The sequence below is a fragment of the Tachyglossus aculeatus genome, chromosome 15, assembly GCF_015852505.1.
Source record: "Tachyglossus aculeatus isolate mTacAcu1 chromosome 15, mTacAcu1.pri, whole genome shotgun sequence".
NCBI classification, from domain to species: domain Eukaryota; kingdom Metazoa; phylum Chordata; class Mammalia; order Monotremata; family Tachyglossidae; genus Tachyglossus; species Tachyglossus aculeatus.
In genome coordinates, this window is record NC_052080.1 from 23,200,713 (window position 1) to 23,222,287 (window position 21,575).

General features: G+C 42.5%; 1 protein-coding gene across 1 annotated transcript in view; it reads right to left on the minus strand.

The window, feature by feature from the left end:
• Positions 1-21,575, minus strand: part of TEX2 (testis expressed 2) — a 77,648-nt gene that overhangs the window by 32,731 nt on the left and 23,342 nt on the right. The window contains exons 3-4 of the mRNA XM_038757015.1: positions 3,665-3,865; positions 1,574-1,907 (exon numbers count right to left, since the gene is read on the minus strand). Coding sequence (XP_038612943.1) covers positions 1,574-1,907; positions 3,665-3,865 — 535 coding nt within the window. The remainder of the gene's footprint in view (positions 1-1,573; positions 1,908-3,664; positions 3,866-21,575) is intronic.

Below are 21,575 nucleotides of genomic sequence, written 5' to 3' on the forward strand. Positions count from 1 at the left end.
ATCATTTTTTTAAATGTTTCTCTCTCCCTGTAGACTTGGGGACTTTTTACCAATTATGTTACACTGCACTCTCCCAAGCACTTAATACAGCTCTCTGTACCCCAGTAAGTGCCCAATACCTATGATTAATTAATATACAGTGAGTCCTTCATGTCAAGTTCCAGTCAAGATAAGTCTGAGAGACTACTTACCTTAAGCAATCCTGGAGGAACGGGAAAGTGACACTGAGGAAGAAACTCGATAAAGCAGTTTCCGTCAAAATACGTGGGAAAGAATTGTGTTTTCTGCATCTCCCCCTCTAGACTGTTAGCTCATTGTGGGCAGGGAACACGTGTACCAGCTCTGTTGTATTACATTCTCCCAGGTGCTTAGTACAGTTGTCTGCACATAGAAATCATGCAACACCATCGATAACTACTGTACTCTCCCAAGTGCTTAGTACAGTGCTTTACACATAGTAAAGCACTCATTAAGCGCTACTGATTGACAGCTGTGTTATCCAGTGAATTCCCAAGAGTGACTTGGGATTCCCCCAGTAGCCACAAAGAACCAGATTTTGGTGAATTTGGATTTTTGCCACTTTGGGGCCTGGAAGAGAAGGGGAACGGTCGGAATCTCGACTTCTGCCATGGTCCCCTGCTTCTATTCGCCAATCCATCGTAGTATAACAAGAGTATTCCACCTTCCACAGTGGCAGTAAGATACTTGGAGAAGCAGTAGTTACCCTCCACGACACCCACCTTCTCCCAAAAAGGCAACAAGTTGTCACTAGCTGCTCCTCTCATTCAGTCAGACTCCACACTCTTGCAGACTGAAGAGAGACTCATATCCTTGCAATCTGAGCATGGCTAGGACCTAGATTTAGGATTATGGGCTTGCCAAAACGCAGGTAAGTAAGGGTACCACATATCCAATTTTCTGGTCCTAATCAAACTATGTGGTCATTCTTCAGTTATAAAACATACTTACACGCCTTGAAGAGTCGCCTCCCGGTACAGTTAGAGGAATCATTAATTTTTTTTAAATGCTATTTGTTAAACTTACTATGTGCCAGGTACTAAGAGCTGGGGTTAGGTACGAGATAATTATGTTGGACACGGGTCCTGTCCTGCATGGGGCTCACAGTCTATTTCAGAGGGAGGACGATTTAATCCTCATTTTACAGATGACGGAACTGAGGTACAGAGAAGATAAGCGGCCCACCCAAAGTAAGCCAGTAAGCAAGTGGCAGAGTTGGGGTTCGAACCAAGGTCCTCTGACTCTCAGGCCAGGGCTCTTTCTACTAGGCTTTACTGCTTCTCATTTATATAGTCTTTTGAAAATTTGAGTGCAATCAACAGAAATTGGATAGGTTCTATTAGTAGCTATAGCCTTTTTAGAAAGCTGATCTTTATCCAGCTAAAACCTGCTGAATAATCTCTCCTCCTCACTGGCTGACTTACTTTGCTCAGGGCCAGCTAACTGGGAGGCTGTGGATTTCGGAAACGGCTAACCTTTCTCCTAGATCAGAACCTCTGATTCTCCAGGTCGGGCCCTGTAAAGTACAGTTGGAGTTTAATACCCATATCACTACCTGGCTTGTTTCCACAAAGGCTGAGTGGTTTCTTCATTTCAGATTTCAGCTTGGAAGCAAGAACAAATCTTCTGAACCACTCCTCCTTCTCCCGACCTGTCCTCCCAAAGAGATAGAGGATTTGATCTTTCTGGCTTGTAGATTTTCCTCCGTCCAGAAGTTTCTTTTGGTCATCGCTTCCTGAATCCCTCTCAGCTGGCGACTTCTCTTCCAAGGCATCTTTATCCGCCTGGACTTTAGACATAAAGTCATCTTGTTTACCAAGTTCAATACAAATTGGGTATTTTTTGTTCCAGATTCGCTTACGAGCCAAACTCTTGGGAACGAGATAAATCTACAGAACAAAGAGGAAAATATAAGTTACTCCCCAAATTCAAGTTTTCATGACGCAGCTACACCCAACACTCAAAACTACAGCTCCGTAATGTCACTTTCACTTTGCTGGCCCAGAATGAGATTGGGAAAAGCTCACTTACTAATAGCAATGTCTCAGGATACATTCTGAAAAAGGTATTTTTTTCAAACTGTGCAGAAGTTTTTTGTCTATAAGTCCAGAGTTCTTAGATACTTGCCCAACTGGTCCAAGATTTACCGGGACAAAGAAGAAAATAACACTTTGTGTTTCAGTTAACCATTCTTATGCGATGTTCAGAGGGAATGCCAATGTTTTTCAAGAATCCATTTACCCAGGGCACAGCATGAAATGCTAAGCCATATAGAGAATTTTGGCACAAACCAGATAATAGGTTTTTGTTATTTATGTGAAAATAGTTAAATTACTTGTATTCTTAAAATCTTCCCAGATAAATCCTATCTGACACCGTACTAGATCACGTCTGTGAAAATAGGCAGTCTGGCAGTCACGGTGCCGTGGGAAGCAGCATGGTGTAGAGGATGGAGAACGAGCCTGAGAGTAAGAGGGTCGTGGGTTCTAATCCTGCCTCTGCCACTTATTTTCTGTGTGACCTTGGGCATGTCCCTTCACTGGGCCCCAGTTACCTCATCCGTAAAATGGGGATTGAGACTTTGAGTCCCATGTGGGAAAGGGACTGTGTCCAACCCAATTTGCCTGTATCCACCCCAGCGCTTCGTACAATGTCTGGCACATAGTAAGCACTCAACAAATAACATAACTATCATTAATTTTATTACTCCAAATACATGCACCACTGACTTGGGTGGGCTGAATCGAGAACTCACGGATCTTTATTTTCCAGGGAATTATATAATAATAACTATGGTGTTTGTTAAGCGCTTACTAATTGTGAAGCACTGTTCTAAGCGCTGGGGTAGATACAAGTTAATCAGGTTGGACAGAGTCCCTGTCCCACACGGGGTTCATAGTCTAAGTAGGAGGGAGAACAGGTATTTCACCTCCATTTTACAGTTGAGGAAACTGAGGCCCAGAGAAGTTAAGTAATGTATTTAAGGTCACACAGCAGACAAGTGGCAGAGTCCAGATTAGATCCCAGGTCCTCTGACACCTAAGCCTGTGTCCTTTCCCTGAGGCCACACTGCTCCTCTTTAACCTTTTCAGCAATTGAAAACTACAACGAAATACAAAATTGTTAGCAGCACATCATGACCTAATTGTTTTGGGGGACACTTGCAGATCAACCTCACTCATAAAGCCTCATCCTGCTTGCCTTTCAAAACATAATTAAGTCCTATCACCGAAAAACCGACACTGGGCAGTGTTTTCTGAGCAAAAATGATGAGTTCAAAAATGTACAACCCCTGCTTTACAAATGGTACTCCCTGAAACCTTAAATCTAGCCTAGGAAAATCAAGAGAACTAAGTCATTTCCAAGTCTTCTGTGGATTTTACTGGCAAAGCACAAAAAATTCACACCAGTTATTTTCCTAAGATACCACCGTTGCTGGCTGTTCCCTCTCACATCATTTTGTTCTCCTGAAAGAACCACAATTAATGCTCTTAAAGCTGTCAAGAAGTAAGTATATGAAATATTTCTGTTAAAATAATGCATTTTTGATGCCACAACTAGAGACAAAAAAATAAAAGCAAATATGGTGATTTTAGAGGCAAATTCATTCAAGGAAGTTCTTAATTCCAGTGTTCCCAAAAGTTACCTTGCTTTCTGAAATATCATATATCTTCTGGCTGATGTAAGTGACCTCAGGCTTTGGCTCGTTGAAACTGGCTCGTCTGGATATATTTTTGTTGGGCTTTGAAAGCCTTAAGGTTTCTCCTTCAAGTCGTACATAGATCGAATGGGTCAAAGTCGCATGATAAGTTTCTGGATCATAATTGTAAATCTCATTCATCCAACCCTGAAGAACAGAAGAATTGTGTTATTGACATTTAAATGGATCCCTAGTAATACGAGATGAAAATGGCAAGCACACCTTTCTTCCTGAGGGAAAAACCTACCATCTCATGCTTAATATTGCACTGAAATAATGGTATATGATGGTGCAGAGACTGATTTATATGAAACACACTGACCACATATTTTGCCAAGATAAATATTTACTTTAAAGGGGATAATCAGTATTAATGTTCACTGAATAAAATTCTTTTTATATCCAAACATTTGGAAATCTGTTCATTATGTTACTTACCCTTATGGGACAGGGTCCAATTTGATAATCTTGCATCTCCCCCAGCACTTAGTACAGCGTTCAGCACTTAGTAAGCACTTAATAAATACCAAAACTATTTAAATAAGCCAATGGTTTTTAAAAAAACAACTTGATGTATAATGAAAAAACCAGAAAACAGGAGTTTATACACCAAAATCTCTTTAACTACCTTAGGAATAGTTCTGCATTGTTGACCAGTGGGGTCAAAGTGATTAGTGTCGATTAATCAGTACCTAAATGAGTATCATATTTGGTTCTTCACATTATTTATCCCCAAACTCTGAATTTCCTGGAAGAAATTACAAAGTAAATTCTCAGCACTGCTTGAAGCCAAAAGAGGAAAACGCTAGACCTTCAGTTTTAGTTACCATTAACTTGCTTTAGCTCATGTGCACACTAATATTAGAAATATGACCAAAAATGCCATACTAAAATGGATCACTATGGACAGAAGGTTACCTTGGTGAATCTGAAAATCAGATTCTTTGGCTATTCTTTTAGCTTCTACCCCAAGCCATCAGGTTTCTACTGCTTTAAATACACACACACACACGCTCATCTCAATATCAAAGGTATCAAATCAAAAAAATTTTGTAAAATTGTTTTGAAAAATATGTTTGGAGAAAAACAGTTTTATTAGGTATCAATAAATAAAGTAAAAACATGAATCATTCTGGGTTTTTAGTACTGTAGGAGGTAGAACTTGTAACTCGTAGGTTGAAAAGTTCACAGCATTTGTAATGTACCGCTGAGCTACTGGAACTCCTAAAATGCGGCTGAAAGGTTTATATTTGAGGATTAAAAACAGTCTTCTTCCAGATGAAAAAAATGGTGTTCAATGGAATTTGCAACATATATTCATTCAATCGTATTTATTGAGCGCTTACAGTGTGCAGAGCACTGTACTAAGTGCTTGGGAAGTACAAGCCGGCAACATATAGAGACGGTCCCTACCCAATAGCGGGCTCACAGTCTAGAAGGGGGAGACAGACAGCAAAACAAAACATATTAACCAAATAAAACAAAATAAATATGTACAAATAGAGTAATGAATAGAAGGGGGAGGCAGACAACAAAGCAAAACGTATTAACAGAATATAATGGAATAAGTATGTACAAATGAAATAGAGTAATAAATACGTACAAACATATATACATATAGACAGGTGCTGTGGGGAGGGGAAGGAGGTAAGGCGGGGGAATTCTTTCATCCATTCAATCGTATTTATTGAGCACTTACAGTGTGCAGAGCACTGTACTAAGCGCTTGGGAAGTACAAGTTAGAGGTTTGAATGTGGTCCCCTAGGGCTTGCAGGAGCTGAAGCGTGTTTTCGCTGAGGTTTAAAACCCAGGAATATGATGTGGCATATGCTTTCCTATCACCTTCTGCAGTTAAGCAACAAGGTTATCACATGATTGGCCTCTAAGTCACACAAGTTCCCTGCAAAGTCATTCACTGGTTCTTCCCGCCCTATGCCCTAAAGACACAAGCAATGGCCACCCAGTGACAAAGAACTGTACAGGAATGTACCATAGTAAAATTTAGAATATTATTAGTAACAGTAATCGTAATGAAGATGATGATGGTGGTGGTGGTATCTGTTAAGCTAGGCAGTGTACAAGCCAATTGGGTTGGAGACAATCCCTGTCCCCCATGGGGCTCACCGTCTTCATCCCCATTTTACAGGTGAGGAAGCCAAGGCTCAGAGAAGTTAAGTTCATTCATTCATTCATTCAATCATATTTATTGAGCGCTTACTGTGTGCAGAGCACTGTACTAAGCGCTTGGGAAGGACAAGTTGGCCACATATAGAGACGGTCCCTACCCAACAGTGGGCTCACAGTCTACAAGGGGGAGACAGACAACAAAACATATTAACAAAAGAAAATGAACGGAAATATGTACAAATAAAATAAGTAAACAGAGTAATAAATACGTACAAACATATATACAGGTACATGTTCATTCATTCAATCGTATTTATTGAGCCTTTACTGTGCGCAGAGCACTGTACTAAGCGCTTGGGAAGTCCAAGTTGAAGTGACTTCCCCAAAGTCACACAGCAGACAAATGGCAGAGCTGGGATTAGAACTCAAGTCCTTCGGCCTTTCAGGCCCATGTTCTATCCATTAGGCCACGGTGCTTCTCGATCAATATTGTATGTTGATCCAATGCAAATCCCACTCAAAATAAATCTCGAGCTCTATAGCAAAATCAACACTGTGGATTTAACCTGCTCTATAGCTTATGTATATAACTGGCACATTGGGTCCGCTAATCTCCATGGATTGTAAGCGCTTAGTATAAGCGCTTAGTACAGTGCTCTGCACATAGTAAGCGCTCAATAAATACGATTGATGATTGTAAGCTCCTCGCGGGCAGCTTAGTTCTATGGATATTCCTCAGGTGTCTAGAACAGCGCTATGCAATCAATGGTATTTACTGAATGCTTCTTTGTGCAGAGCATGTACAATAGGAGCTTAATAAATGCTGGTGATGATACCCAACATTTATTTTTTTTTTCCCCAGTGAAATTAGAGCTACTGCTCTCACTTTTAGGAAACTGAGTCACTCTTGGAATAAAGAGATCTTATTTAATTTTTTTTCTTTTATATTCATTCATTCATTCATTCAACTGTATTTATTGAGTGCTTACTGTGTGCAGAGCACTGTGCTAGGTGCTTGGGAGTACAAGTTGGCAACATAACTTGGCAATATATATATGCCAGATATACGGCAACATATATCAGTTACCTCATCTGTAAAATGGGGATTAAGACTGTGAGCCCCACGTGGGACAACCTGATCACCTTGTATCCCCCCCAGCGCTTAGAACAGTGCTTTGCACATAGTAAGCGTTTAACAAATGGCATCATTATTATTATTATTATTATTATTATTATTATATCAGGTCAAGGGAAACTAAATGGCCCTTTGGAATTTAGAATCTTGAACCTAACAACTTTAAACAAATACATTTTTATTTCAATATATTATTATGACCTATAACTGAAAACAGAGTCTAGTATGTAACTTCATAAAGGATACAAAGCACTCCTTCACCTCCATGATGTGACCAGGAGCATCCTTCTGGAAAATGTGGAATTCTTTTAAGTCCCCTCTCAAAATTAAGCTGAAGATAAAAACCTAACTGCCATGACAGAATCTGTTGACGGTAGCAGTGCACAGCATTTATCGGCAGGACTGAACCAAAAAAGGTCATTTGTCCTCATCAACAAGTGTGGCTTGATTTGAAAGAAACAAAACACCATTATTGGCAGTTGTGTGTGCGGGTGGGGGAGTTTTCTCTGTCATGAATCTCACTCTCTGCGGACAGGAAAAAAATCAATATTAAGCTGGGTGAAGTTTCTAACTAATTATAAGTGCCCTTGCTTATACTCTGAATGATCTCTATCAGATGGCCTAATCGGAAAGTAAATCCTGGCCTCAATATCCATGTACAGAATGGAATATTTCTTTTAAAAATACTTTCATTTCTGCAGAGACCGTAATAAAAAAACCTTCAAAAAATAAGTTACTACATTATTATCCTGGCAAAATTCAAAAACTCCTCAAAAAAATCACACAGTGTACTTCACCATCAGAACAAACCCCTGAGGAAATATTTTTACATAGAATACATTTGAGGGTCACTAGGTTTTTGTTTTTTTCTTGGCATTTCCTCTAGTTCAATTATTCTAATGCTTAATTTGGAATATCACAGAAATGATTCTCTGATTCTCTGTCAAGAAATAGAGGAAGTTTGGAGTAAAGAGGGGCATCGTAATTGTAATTCTCATTCCATTTTAGCCCTCCTGCCATCCAAAAACAGTCCTGCTGATACCTTCAGTGATAGCCTCAGCAACTGAAGCTTTATCACTATTTCTTTTTGTTCTTAAACTTATAAAAATGGGAACATCAAGCAAATGCTTTGGAACAATGGTTCTACAGTCAGTCAACTACTCTGCAGCTGTCCAACTATGCACAGTGATCTTGTGATCCTCATCTGTTAAAGGTCAGTGGTTTCTTTGAAATTCCCTGATGGATTTAGGAGTGTGCATGACAGTTTCTAAGTAGATCACAACAAACTTCAGCGTGGTGGTTAAACTGCCTTCTGAGAGAGGGTGAAGTCTAGAAGAGTTAGCATGAGCTGGAAAAAGAATGAGGCTTCCATTTCATTCATAAATTCATTCAATCCTATTTAATCAAAAATGAAACTGCCCTTAAGGAACCATTAAACTAGTCCAATCGAACTTCGGACCGACCAAAGATCAGTATTAGCCCGGAGGCGTAAGACAGCCAAGTGAAAATCCTGAGTATGTAGAAAAATATTCCCCGGACTACATTTCAAACACTTAAGCTAACATGCTATGTTAACCAGAAGCAATGTGGAATTCCAGCATGCAGAAATGCAGTTCAGAGGTTTCTGTTGGGGTTTTTTTTATGTTATTTGTTAAGCGCTTACTGTATGTGAAGCGCTGGGGTAGATATAAGTTGAGCAGGTTGGACCCAATCCCTATCCCAGATGGGGATCACAGTCTAAGTAGGAGGGAGTAGGATTTAATCCCCATTTAGCAGCATAGTGTAATGGTTAGAGCACGAGCCCGAGAGTCAGGAGGTCATGGGTTCTAATCCCAGCTCCGCCACTTGTCCGCTGTGTGACCCTGGGGAAGTCACTTTGCTTCTCTGAGCCTCAGTTACCACATATGTAAAATGGGGATTGAGACTGTGAGCCCCATGTGGGACAGGGATTGTGACCAACCCGATTTGCTGGTTTTAGAGAAGCAGCGTGGCTCAGTGGAAAGAGCTCGGGCTTGGAGTCAGAGGTCGTGGGTTCAAATCCCAGCTCCGCCACTTGTCAGCCGTGTGACTTTGGGCAAGTCATTTCACTTCTCTGGGCCTCAGTTCCCTCAGCTGGAAAATGGGGATTAAGTCTGTAAGCCCCACGTGGGACAACTTGATTACCTTGTATCTACCCCAGCGCCTAGAACAGTGCTCTGCACATAGTAAGCGCTTAATAAATACCATCATCATTATTATTATTATTATATTGAGTCAATAACTGTGCCAGGCAGGGGCAAATCCTGGATCAAAGTATTGTCACATGGGTTCAGATCACCTCTTCGACCCTCCCACCCTTTAGATCCACCCTCCTCATAAGGACAGGAGGGGTTGCTAGAAGGGCCCCTAACTGAGGGGAACAAAATCTCTAGTCCACAACAATGGGGCAGAAAAGATGGGCCTCGTGGCCTCTCCTCCAACATTCCCGATGTTTCCCAGATAGTAAAAGTACATCCCAACTGGCATCCATCTGGCAATCTACCGCCAAACGTGGGAATTTTACCAGATTGAGCTCAGTGAGTCATAGACTGGCGTCCACTCATTTCCAGCTGAGATCCTCTGGCCACATCTCAATGAGTTCAGCCCAGCAATCAATGGCATTTATTAAGCGCATTCTGTACGCACAGCACTGTACTAAGCGCTTGGGAAAGTACGGTGCAATAGAGTAGTTGGATAAGAACCCTGCCCAAGGGGAGCTTGCACACAAGAGAGCGAGTCAGTCCTGAAAATGAATTATAGATGGATAGATACCTAAGTGCTGTGGGATGAACCAGAGCAACCCCCAAGGGTGCCTACTGGTGAATTTGAATACTTTGGAAATGTTTTAGGCTATTTAAGTGACTCACTTGGAGAAGAAAGCTAGGAGCTTAAATTGAAAAACGGTTTGGCCTGGTGGTTCATTCCTTGCCCGCCCAGAAAAATGGCCTCTAGTGCCGAGGGTACTTATATTCGAGTGAGATGAAAAAATAAGATCAGTTTCTTTTCACAAGGATCATGGCTTGCTGCTGAAGACCAACACAAAGCTAAGACCGCTGACACCGGCATTATCTTTAGGCCCCTTTCAAACAATGGTTTCTGAAACCGGAGGAAGGCATTTAATGAAATCAAATTGAAATTTACAAGTCAAAAACAAAATAACTTTTCAAGGCTGACTGTGTCCCCCACACAGTTATGCTTTTAAAATATCAAATTCGAGGATGGGTTCAGGGCCCCCCAAAAATCTATCGTTTTGAAATACCTCACTCCGATAAATTGTACACGTGTGTGTTGGAGCAGAGATGAAAGGAGAGATCAAGGCAGCCAAGACACTATTACAGAATCAGTTTCCATTTTTTGAACTGGACCCAATATCGCTCTAAAGGCTCCGTTCACAAGCAGTCCTAAAAAAACGGTGATACGAGACGCTGCAGAAAACTGCACTGAAGACTTACGGACGGTTTCAGACCCGGAAATGTCAGAACCTAAAATTGGGGGAAAAACCATCTTCTTTGGCCCTCCCTGCAGCTGTCAGGGTACAAATGTTTCCTCTCCTGGGTGGTCGGAGGATGGTGTGGGGACGGTCTCTTGGGCTTTACCTCCAAAAGCCTCGGACCTTCAGGGTTAGAGAGACTGAAGGCTGCGGGGCAAGCTCTTCTTTGCCCTCCTTGCAGCGGGTTTCCTAAAAAGCTTAATCACCATCAAACTACACCCAGAGAGACAGCATGTCCTACTAGATGGAGCACAGGCCTAGATGTCAGAAGGACTTGGGTTCTAATCCCAGCTCCGCCACTTGTCTGTGACCACGATGCGTGGAGAGGTACAAGTACTGGAACGGAGATAAACCCAGCACGATATAAAATAACTGGGGCCTCCCTAAAAGAGGAAAAAAATGACGACACAAGTTAAAGTCCTCCCTCTTCTAAGTATTAAGACTGGTTCATCTCACTTTCCAGCACTATTATGCTTCTATCCACACAGAGATGGGGTGATGGGGTGCATAGGGCTGATGGGGTGGTCTGAAGAGGTCAGCGCTTGCCTGCTGTGTGACCTTGGACAAGTCACTTCACTTCTCTGGGCCTCTGTTACATTATCTGTAAAATGGGGATGAAGACTGTGAGCCCCATGTGGGACATGGATTGTGTCTTTTAGACTCTGAGCCCACTGTTGGGTAGGGACTGTTTCTATATGTTGCCAATTTGTACTTCCCAAGCGCTTAGTACAGTGCTCTGCACATAGTAAGCGCTCAATAAATACGATTGATGATGATGCTGATGATTAATCTGTATCTACTCTAGTGCTCAGCTCAGTACCTGGCACAGAGTAAGCACAAATACCACAAAAAAAACGCTGTGAGCTCATTTCATGACCTACTTGGCAAGCCAGGTAGCCTGGATCCACTACAAGGAGTAAAGCCAGATGGACTACACAGATTGGAAAACACCCATGCAAACACTTGACTAATCTCTACTTCTCACGATTTTCGTATCAAGTAGTCCTACTACAGAAGTTACAAATCGCCCATTACTAGGTTGTAACAAATACACATGGAAGCAGTTATTCCACAATTCATTCCAACTTGCTTCCCCAAGATTCCTCAATTTGGAATTTACTCTGCAAAGCTGGATTACTAGAAATGTTTCCTTTTAAAAATCAGGACATGAAAAATGCAAACAAGTTAATAAATGATAAGTTAATAGTTCTTGACACTACAAAAGAAAAGGCGACTAAAATCACGGAGATTGACCTGCATTTCCTACTTGCCGAGCAGTACCTTTAAGTCTTTTGGTACAGTAAGAAGAAAGAAAACCGCCTTCAGACCCCTTTAGAGTCTTGAACCAACTTCAAAGAATGCTGTAGAAAATATCAAAAATATTCCGTAAACCATGAGATTGAGTAGAAGGTCACAGGGCAACCACGAAAGCTCAGTTGAGCGCCTTCATCGTGGGACGAACGGCAAGTCACTTCACTTCTCTGTGCCTCAGTTACCTCATCTGTCAAATGGGGATGAAGCCTGTGAGCCCTACATGGGACCCCCTGATTACCTTGTATCTACCCCAGCGCTTTGCACATAGTAAGTGCTTAACAAATGCCACCATTATTATTATTTTTATTATTATTACTGATGACTTTCAAATCCTATCCTAGGACTAAAGTTCTTTGCATAGCTTGCCAAATTGCACACAACCAAGATAAAATATCTTCAAATAGATTTCTCACACCCTAGCCTTACAAAACACTGAAGTGCGGGCACCTGGGATATTTGAGTTATTTTAGTAACACACTGGGTCAAAAGCATTCAACACATTAACTTAGGAAATTTATCCTTCCTGTTCTTTCTGACCCAGCCTTTAAAGAAAGCAATACCAAGAGGAATATACACTCTAAAGGCTTGCTACCTCAGGGCTTTCCTATCAGTAAACAAAGTTGTTTTTTTTTTTATTTGCCTAGCCAATTCCTAGGAATCTTTCCATTCTGGATGCTTAGCTAACCCTTATTCTACCCAATTAAAACTCTCAAGCCATCCTTTCTAGTATTGCTGATCCGAAGTCTTACACCAATTAAAACTAAAATCCTGTTCATCACATACACATATTTACTTTACAGACAACACTGCAGTTTCCCCATAATTTTAACCAAAACTCCCTCTCCTTTTCCCTTCAGATGAGAAAACTCTTATGCTAAATTAGACTCTGGAACGTCAAATACCCCAGCCAACACTGTCCTCTTAGGGATATTATAAAGATGTTCATTATAAAGGAAGAAAACCTTGGGGCTTCAATGTGGATTATAAACCAACGATGATGAAATTTGGACACAGTACAAGTCCAGTAAAGCCATGCAACTATGCCATGCAATTCCATGGTCACAGCTCCCAGATTAAACCCTCTTTTCCCTGATTCCCTTCTGTGTAGACCATGAACTTGGATCTGTACACTTTGACCACTTGGTATTCACTCCAAAGCACTTACATACCTACCCATAATTTATGTTCATGCCTGCTTCCCCCTGTACACTGTAAACTCACTGAGGGCAGGGAATGTATCTATAACCTTTGTTGCATTGTGCTCTCTCAAGCACTAAGCATAGTGCTCTGCACACAGTAAGTGCACAATAAGTACCCATTAATTGATTGGCTAAGAACTGCAGCTAATTAATATTCCCTGAATAGTAAATTTGGGTAGTTCAGTGCCTGAAGCCCCTTCCTTCCTCTCCCCCTCATCCCACTCTCCATCCCCCCCACCTTACCTCCTTCCCTTCCCCACAGCACCTGTATATATGTATATATGTTTGTACATATTTATTACTCTATTTATTTATTTATTTATTTTAATTGTATATATCTATTCTATTTACTTTACTTTGTTAGTATGTTTGGTTTTGTTCTCTGTCTCTCCCTTTTAGAATGTGAGCCCACTGTTGGGTAGGGACTGTCTCTACATGTTGCCAACTTGTACTTCCCAAGTGCTTAGTACAGTGCTCTGCACACAGTAAGCACTCAATAAATACGATTGATTGATTGAAGATTTTTGTAAACTGTGACATTCGGACAGAGTTGATGGAAAACAAAATCCTACCTAGTCAATCAAGTGTTCAAACAGACTTTTTAAATGGTATTTTTTAAACACTTATTATGTGCCAGCCCTGGTACTAAGCACTGGGGTAGATACAAGCTAATAAGGTTGCACACAGTCCAGGACTTTAAGTAATATGGCACAAGTGTGTCGGAACTCACGTTTAAATCATTTCTACTAGTTCAGTCAAATTCTTATGGCATCAAGGAGTGAAAAGCTTTGCAACAGTGCTTGTTCCACTGCACACAATAACACAGTTAAGCAGCATGGCCTAGTGGAAAGAGCATGGGGCTGAGAGTCAGAGGAACTGAGTTCTAGTCCCAGCTCTGCCAATTGCCTGCTGAGTGAAATAGAGTAACTTACTTACTTACTTAACTTACTTAACTTCCATCCCCCCATCTTGCCTCCTTCCCTTCCCCACAGCACCTGTATATATGTTTGTACATATTTATTACTCTATTTATTTATTTATTTATTTTGCTTGTACATATCTATTCAATTTATTTTGTTGGTATGTTTGGTTTTGTTCTCTGTCTCCCGCTTTTAGACTTTGAGCCCGCTGTTGGGTAGGGACTGTCTCTATATGTTGCCAACTTGTACTTCCCAAGCGCTTAGTACAGTGCTCTGCACACAGTAAGCGCTCAATAAATACGATTGATGATGATGATGGTTCTCTAGACCTCAGTTTCCTCATTTGGAAACTGGGGATTCACTACAGGTCCTCCCTCAGACTGTGAGCTCTGGGTGGGACAGGGACTGTGTCCAAAGTGGCTAACTTCTATCTACTCCAGCACTTAGAACAGTGCCTGACATAGAGTAAGTGCTTAACAAATAATAATAATAATAATAATAATAATAATAATGGCATTTATTAAGCGCTTACTAAGTGCAAAGCACTGTTCTAAGCACTGGGGGGGATACAGGGTGATCAGGTTGTCCCACGGGGGGCTCACAGTCTTCATCCCCATTTTCCAGATGAGGGAACTGAGGCCCAGAGAAGTGAAGTGACTTGCCCAAAATCACACAGCTGACAAGTGGCGGAGCCGGGATTTGAACCCACAACCCCTGACTCCAAAGCCCAGGCTCTTTCCACTGAGCCACGCTGCTTCTCTAAATACCATTATTATTAGTATTACTCCGCATGCTTATGTCTTCAGGTCTCTCTAAGAGCATCTTCTAAAAAGGAATGGCTCTTCTAGGTCCTGATGAGTCTGTTCTTTATTGGCTAATGGATTGTCATTTTATCACACAAACTGAAAGAAAATACTAATTTCAACGAGACAAAGAACTAGGACTCTGAAGTAGCCATGAAAGCTGACAGAGCCAGAGGTCGGGGTCTCAAATAATTCTCGCTGAGCCTTGAAGCCAGATTACAGGCAGGTAAGAGGAGACCACGAGTTTGCTGGCTTGCTTCTGGATAGGACTGTGTTTAACAAACTCAAACAGATCTTTAGTAACAACTACAAAAACATGTAATTATGACCCATACCATATTTTCTCAAGAGCCCGGGCTTTGGAGTCAGAGGTCATGGGTTGGAATCCCGGCTCCACCACATGTCTGCTGTGTGACCTTGGGCAAGTCACTTAACTTCTCTGAGCCTCAGTTCCCTCATCTGTAAAATGGGGATTAAGACTGTGAGCCCCACGTGGGACAAACTGATCACCTTGTATCCCCCCCCAGCGCTTAGAACAGTGATTTGCACATAGTAAGCGCTTAACAAATGCCATCATTATTATTATTATTCTCAAGCTACAGACGCTCACCCTAAATAGGTGTTTCAATTCCATGGCCTTAAGGGTTGTAGAGGCTGATAAATACCCTGGAAGCAATCTCTAGTCCCCGTTTTTGTTTTTTTGTTTTCATCTTTCCAACTGCTTCCCCATTGCCATCATTTGTAACAGGCTCATATGCACGGTTGTGGGTTCTAATTCCGGCTCCACCACCTGTCTGCTGTGTGACCCTGGGCAAGCCACTTAACTTTTCTGGGCCCCAGTTACCTCATCTGTTAAATGGGGATTAAGACTGTAAGCCCCATGTGGGATAGAGACTGTGTCCAACCTGATTAGCTTTGTATTCATTTAATCGTATTTTTTGAGTGCTTACTGTGTGCACAGCACTGTACTAAGCGCTTGGAAACTACAACTCGGCCACAGATCTACCCCACAACTTAGAACAGTGCTTAGCAAAAATTATTATTATTATAAAGTGCCAGACTGAGCCCACTTTTTCCTCTCCTCCTCCCCATTCCCCCTACCCTACCTCCTTCCCCTCCCCACAGCCCTTGTATATATTTACACAGATTTATTACTCTATTTATTTTACTTGTACATATTTACTATTCTATTTAATTTATCAATGATGTGTATATAGCTATAATTCTATTTATTCTGACAGTTTTGACACCTGTCTACATGTTTTGTTTTGTTGTCTGTCTCCCCCTTCTAGACTGTGAGCCCATTGTTGGGTAGGGACTGTCTCTATATGTTGCCGACTTGTCCTTCCCAAGAGCTTAGTACAGTGCTGTGCACACAGTAAGCGCTCAATAAATACAATTGAACGAATGAATGAATGAATCAAGTCATTTCCGACTCATACTGACTCCATGGATATATTTTCTCCAGAATGTCCTGTCTTCTGCCATAATCCACATCCTTTCTAACAGTTCTTCCATTATCGTTGCTATGGTCTCAATCCATCTAGCTGCTAGTCTGCCTCTTCCACACTTTCCCTGGACTCTTCCCAGCATTAGTGTCTTCTCCTGATTATTTGTCCAAAATATGCTAATCTAAATCGAGTCATTTGGAGTTCCAAAGACCACTTTGGTTTAATTTGCTCCAAAATCCATGGGCTTATAGTTGAATGTCAAGAAAGCAAAGACCATGACAACTGGAAGTTTTAACACATTTGCAGTGGACGAAGACTGAAATAGTTAACAATTTTCCTCTCTTGGGATTGATAATCAGTAATAAAGGAACTAGAAACCAAAAAATAAAGGCACATTGTAAGCATTTAAATACCATAATAATTAATTATTATTATTATTATTATCCCCAGCAGCATCACCTGAAGAGATGATACACAGCTACTCTTGGATTGTGAGCTCCTGCACTGGGCAGAATTGTCTAATTCCCTTCTATGTATACTTCTATGCTCTGCTCAAAGTAAGCCCCTACTAAATAAATATTATTACTACTACTCTTCTGTTCCCAAAGCAGCCAGCCATGCTTAGAAGTAACTGCTGATGCAAGTGATTGCATTTGGCTCTTGAAAACCAAAAGTTCACCTTGTACTGCTCAGGGTTACTTCCCGGACAGGAAAAGGTCAGGTTCTTCAACAATGCTCCCATTAACTCTGAAGCATAAAGCTAAAATGTAGTTTAGGACAGATAACTCAACTGAAAGGGAAACCTCTCCAGAAAATAAAGGGAGGGAAAGAAAACAAGAGAGAAATATAAATTAAAAAAAAAAATAGACAGCCCTGCCCTAGTGGGATGATGAGATTCCCAACCACATCAATCAATCGTATTTATTGAGCGCTTACTGTGTGCAGAGCACTGTACTAAGCGCTTGGGAAATACAAGCTGGCAACATATAGAGACAGTCCCTACCCAACAGTGGGCTCACAGTCTAGAAGGGGGAGACAGAGAACAAAACCAAACATACTAACAAAATAAAATAAATAGAATAGATAGGTACAAGTAAAATAAATAAATGAATAAATAGAGTAATAAATATGTACAAACATATATACAGGTCTTTCTTTCCTTTGCCAGAGTTTTACATTTACAGAATTACACCTCATGTGCAAAAGCTCCCCAAATGAAGGAGTCGGGCTAAATTTTCATTGTTGCTTCACCATTCATTCATTCATTCATATTTACTGAGCGCTTACTGTGTGCAGAGCACTGTACTAAGTGCTTGGGAAGGCCAAGTCGGCAACATTTTCCCATTATCCACTGACAAGGGTCTGACTTCTTATTTTGGGCCAGGAAGCAACAGCATGCTTGGCGTGGAGGGGTGGGGGAAGTGACTTCTCGGGGTGGGGCTGCCAAAGAGAAATAATCTCCAAATACATATTCTCTACACGATTACATAAAATTTAGGAAAAACAAATGACACAAAATGGGGAGGGCAGATAACGATTGCCCAAAGTATCAGTTCTCATGGACTCTAATAAAACCGCAACTTCCAGCAGAAAGGCTGAACTGTCGTTATTGCCCGGGAAGTCGAACCCCTTCTGCTGCTTGGGCAAAAACCAACTGGGAAATACGTGTTTCCTTGCCCAGATGAGTCGTATCACCACGGCTGCTTCTGTGGTTTCTGGAGGAGGGGGAACAGAGACCACTGGGCATTGTATCATCATCATCATCATCATCAATCGTATTTACTGAGCGCTTACTGGGTGCAGAGCACTGTACTAAGCGCTTGGGAAGTACAAGTTGGCAACATATAGAGCCGGTCCCTACCCAACAGTGGGCTCACAGTCTAAAAGGGGGAGACAGGGAACAAAACCAAACATACTAACAAAATAAAATAAATAGAATAGCTATGTACAAGTAAAATAAATAGAGTAATAAATATGTAGAAACATATATATAGGTGCCGTGGGGAAGGGAAGGAGGTAAGATGGGGGGATGGAGAGGGGGACGAGGGGGAGAGGAAGGAAGGGGCTCAGTCTGGGAAGGCCTCCTGGAGGAGGTGAGCTCTCAGTAGGGCCTTGAAGGGAAGAGAGCTGGCTTGGCGGATGGGCAGAGGGATTGGGGGCATTCCAGGGGGTCAATACTCCCAAGACCAGCAGTTGGGGGGGTGGCAGAGCCTTTTAATAGGTCAGGCCGGGCAAGGTTGGGAGGCACTAACAGGTTCTCGATCTAGGTCAGCCACCTTGCTGGTGCTCCTGCAGTCTGGGGCTTTTCAAACCAAGGGACCACACGAAACTGTAAGTTTCTTGGAGGCAGGGATCCTGTCTCCCAACTCCACTGTAATGTGTTCTCCCAAATGCTTAGTACATTGCCCTGCACGCAGTCAGAGCTCAATTTAAAAAGCAGCGTGGCCTAGTGGGAAGAGCACAGGCCTGGGGGGCAGAGGACCTGGGTTCTAATCCCAGCTCCACCTTGGGGAAGTCACTTCACTGCTCTGGGCCTCAGTTTCCTCATCTGTAAAATGGGAATTAAAACTGTGAGCCCCACGTGGGACAGGGACTGTGCCCAATCCAATTACCCACTCTGGCGCTTAATATAGTGCCTGGCACATAGTGTTTAATGTCACATTTATTAGCATTATAATTATGGATAAATACTGCTGACTGAGAGTCACTGGACACCACTGACTAGGGAGTGAATTATGTCTGGAAGAAGGCCTGGCCTGATTTCCAGGGACGGCCCACCATGTATGTGAGGAAACTTTGCTCATGTGCAATTGTCCCCGACTGCAGGGATTATAACTCCCAGGCATTCTGAGCATACACCGCAGCACTTTCAAGAAATTAGTTACTGAGTTTAGTAGGCGGTTCCTGTTTTCTTGGCACATGTGTAAATCACTGGGGTAAATATAACGATCGACAGACACCACACTGCACTATAAGGAGCGCTTACTCTAAACTGGGGAAAGTAACACTGAGTAAGTGAGGCTCAAGCCTACTTCCAAGGCTCAAAGCTCTGCTCTGTGAAGGACTGGAATTGGGAATTGGGTCCTCCCAGAGATTGCTACCCTTGATAAGACGTTAGGGGCCGGGGATGCCACTAATTAAAGCCTCGAGACCTGTTCTACCTTTGAGACCCTCTTCCTTCTCAGTGTCTCATCTACTTTGCTACTTCACTCTCTCCCCTCCATCACTGCCTCCTTCATCACCATCTCCTCTTTCTACACGTCTACCCGATCTCCCCTCCAATTCCACCATGGCCACTGCTGCTCTCTGCCCGCTTCCCAAAGCAGCCAGACCTCCTCTGGCTCCGGCGAAGCCGGTGAAGAGCAGACGGAAGAGCGGTGGCATCACGACAGCGTGTCATCAGCCAGAGACGGGGCGATGCCAACCCCAACCCACCAGCATAAAGATGAGGAGTAACGAGCAGACGGGCTTCTTTCGTGGGGCTGAAACGGTATTTCTTTCCCCATGCACCTGGCTCTGTGCAATTGGTTGATTGAGTCAGACAGCCGAGCAACAGGTTTTTCAGCCGCTTTCACAGGTAAATTTCTCCACTGGCAACGTCACAATAGCAATTAATAATTCTGGAACTTGTGAAGCGCTTACTAGGTGCGAGGCACTGTCCTAAGCACTGGGGCAGATGCAAGATTATCCAGGGTGGACACAGTCCCTGTCCTGCACGGGGCTCACGGTCTAGGTAAAAGGGAGTAGGATTTAAACCCCATTTTAAGGTGAGGAAACTGAGGCACAGGGACTTGCACAAGTGGTAGAGTCGGGATTAGAACTCATGTCCTCTGACCTCCAGGCCTGTGCTCTTTCCATCACCTCCCAGGCGCTTAGAACAGTGCTTTCCAAATAGTAAGCGCTTAACAGAGAAGCAGTGTGGCTCAGTGGAAAGAGCACGGGCTTTGGAGTCAGAGGTCATGGGTTCGAATCCCGGCTCCGCCACATGTCTGCTGTGTGACCTTGGGCAAGTCACTTAACTTCTCTGAGCCTCAGTTCCCTCATCTGTAAAATGGGGATTAAGACGGTGAGCCCCACGTGGGACAACCTGATCACTTTGTATCCCCCCAAGCGCTTAGAACAGTGCTTTGCACATAGTAAGCACTTAACAAATGCCATTATTATTATTATTAACAAATGCTATCATCATTATTATTATTAGATCACCCTATGTCATCTTTAAACACACAAGATAATTATAATTATAAATCAGGTACCCATATCTCCCAGCATCCCACAGACCTGTAAGTCAGAAGGTCATGGGTTCAAATCCCGGCTCCGCTACTTGCCTGCTGTGTGACCTTGTTTGGGCAAGTCACTTGACTTCCTTGTGCCTCAGTTACCACACTCATAAAATGAGGACTGAGACTCTGAGCCCCATGTGGGACAACGGCTGTGTCCAACCTGATCTGCTTATATCCACCCCAACACTTGGTACAGTACGGGGCATATAGTAAGCACTTAATACCACAGTTATTACTATTTCCAACCAAGTTCAAAGAGAAGAGAACACTTGGAATTTTACTGCAACAAGGCTGGCTATTTTTGCACTCTGATGAAACTTTTCATGTGCTTCATCTATGTGGCAAATTTACTCAGGAGACTAATCTCCCTTTGCCAATCCCACTGGACTTGTGTTGAGAAAAGCCTCTAAATTCACAGGAATTGGAAAATCTAATCTCTCAAGACACGCCCATTCTAGGCCAGTAAAAATAATGGAACCAACTCTCTATAATGCATCAAGAATTGACTTCTGTGACTGACACAGGTAGAACAGGAGTTTAAGAGAAAGGATTCTGAGCTCTGTCACCACTGATTTACTGGCTAATCCTGAGTAAAGCACTTTGAGCTTCAATGACTTCATCTGGAAAAACAAGGGCACCTTGGGCCACCTGCCCACATCTCTGGGATAATAATGATAATTATGGTTCATGTTAAGCGCTTACTATGGGCCAAGCACTGTTTTAAGAGCTGGGATAGATACAACTTCACCAGGTTGGGCACGGGCCCTGTCTCGCACTCTTAATCCTCATTTTACAGATAAGGTAACTGAGGCCCAGAGAAGTGAAATGACTTACCCAAGGTCACGCAGCAGACAAGTGGCAGGGCCGGGATTAGAACTCAGATCCTTCTGACTCTCAGGCCCGTGCTCTATTCACTAGGACACGCTGAGAATGACCCTCTGTCCAAAATCTGAGGTCTTTGGAGAAGCGCAGGACGTCTGATCATTACTTGTACTTTTCTTTGCACCGGTCAACTACGCTACACAAACATGCCATTCTTCATTTTTACTCAGCGCCAAATGGGATGCTGCCAGTTTTACTCACTTTTGTATTCAGCTACAGCAGGGCTCGAAATCAC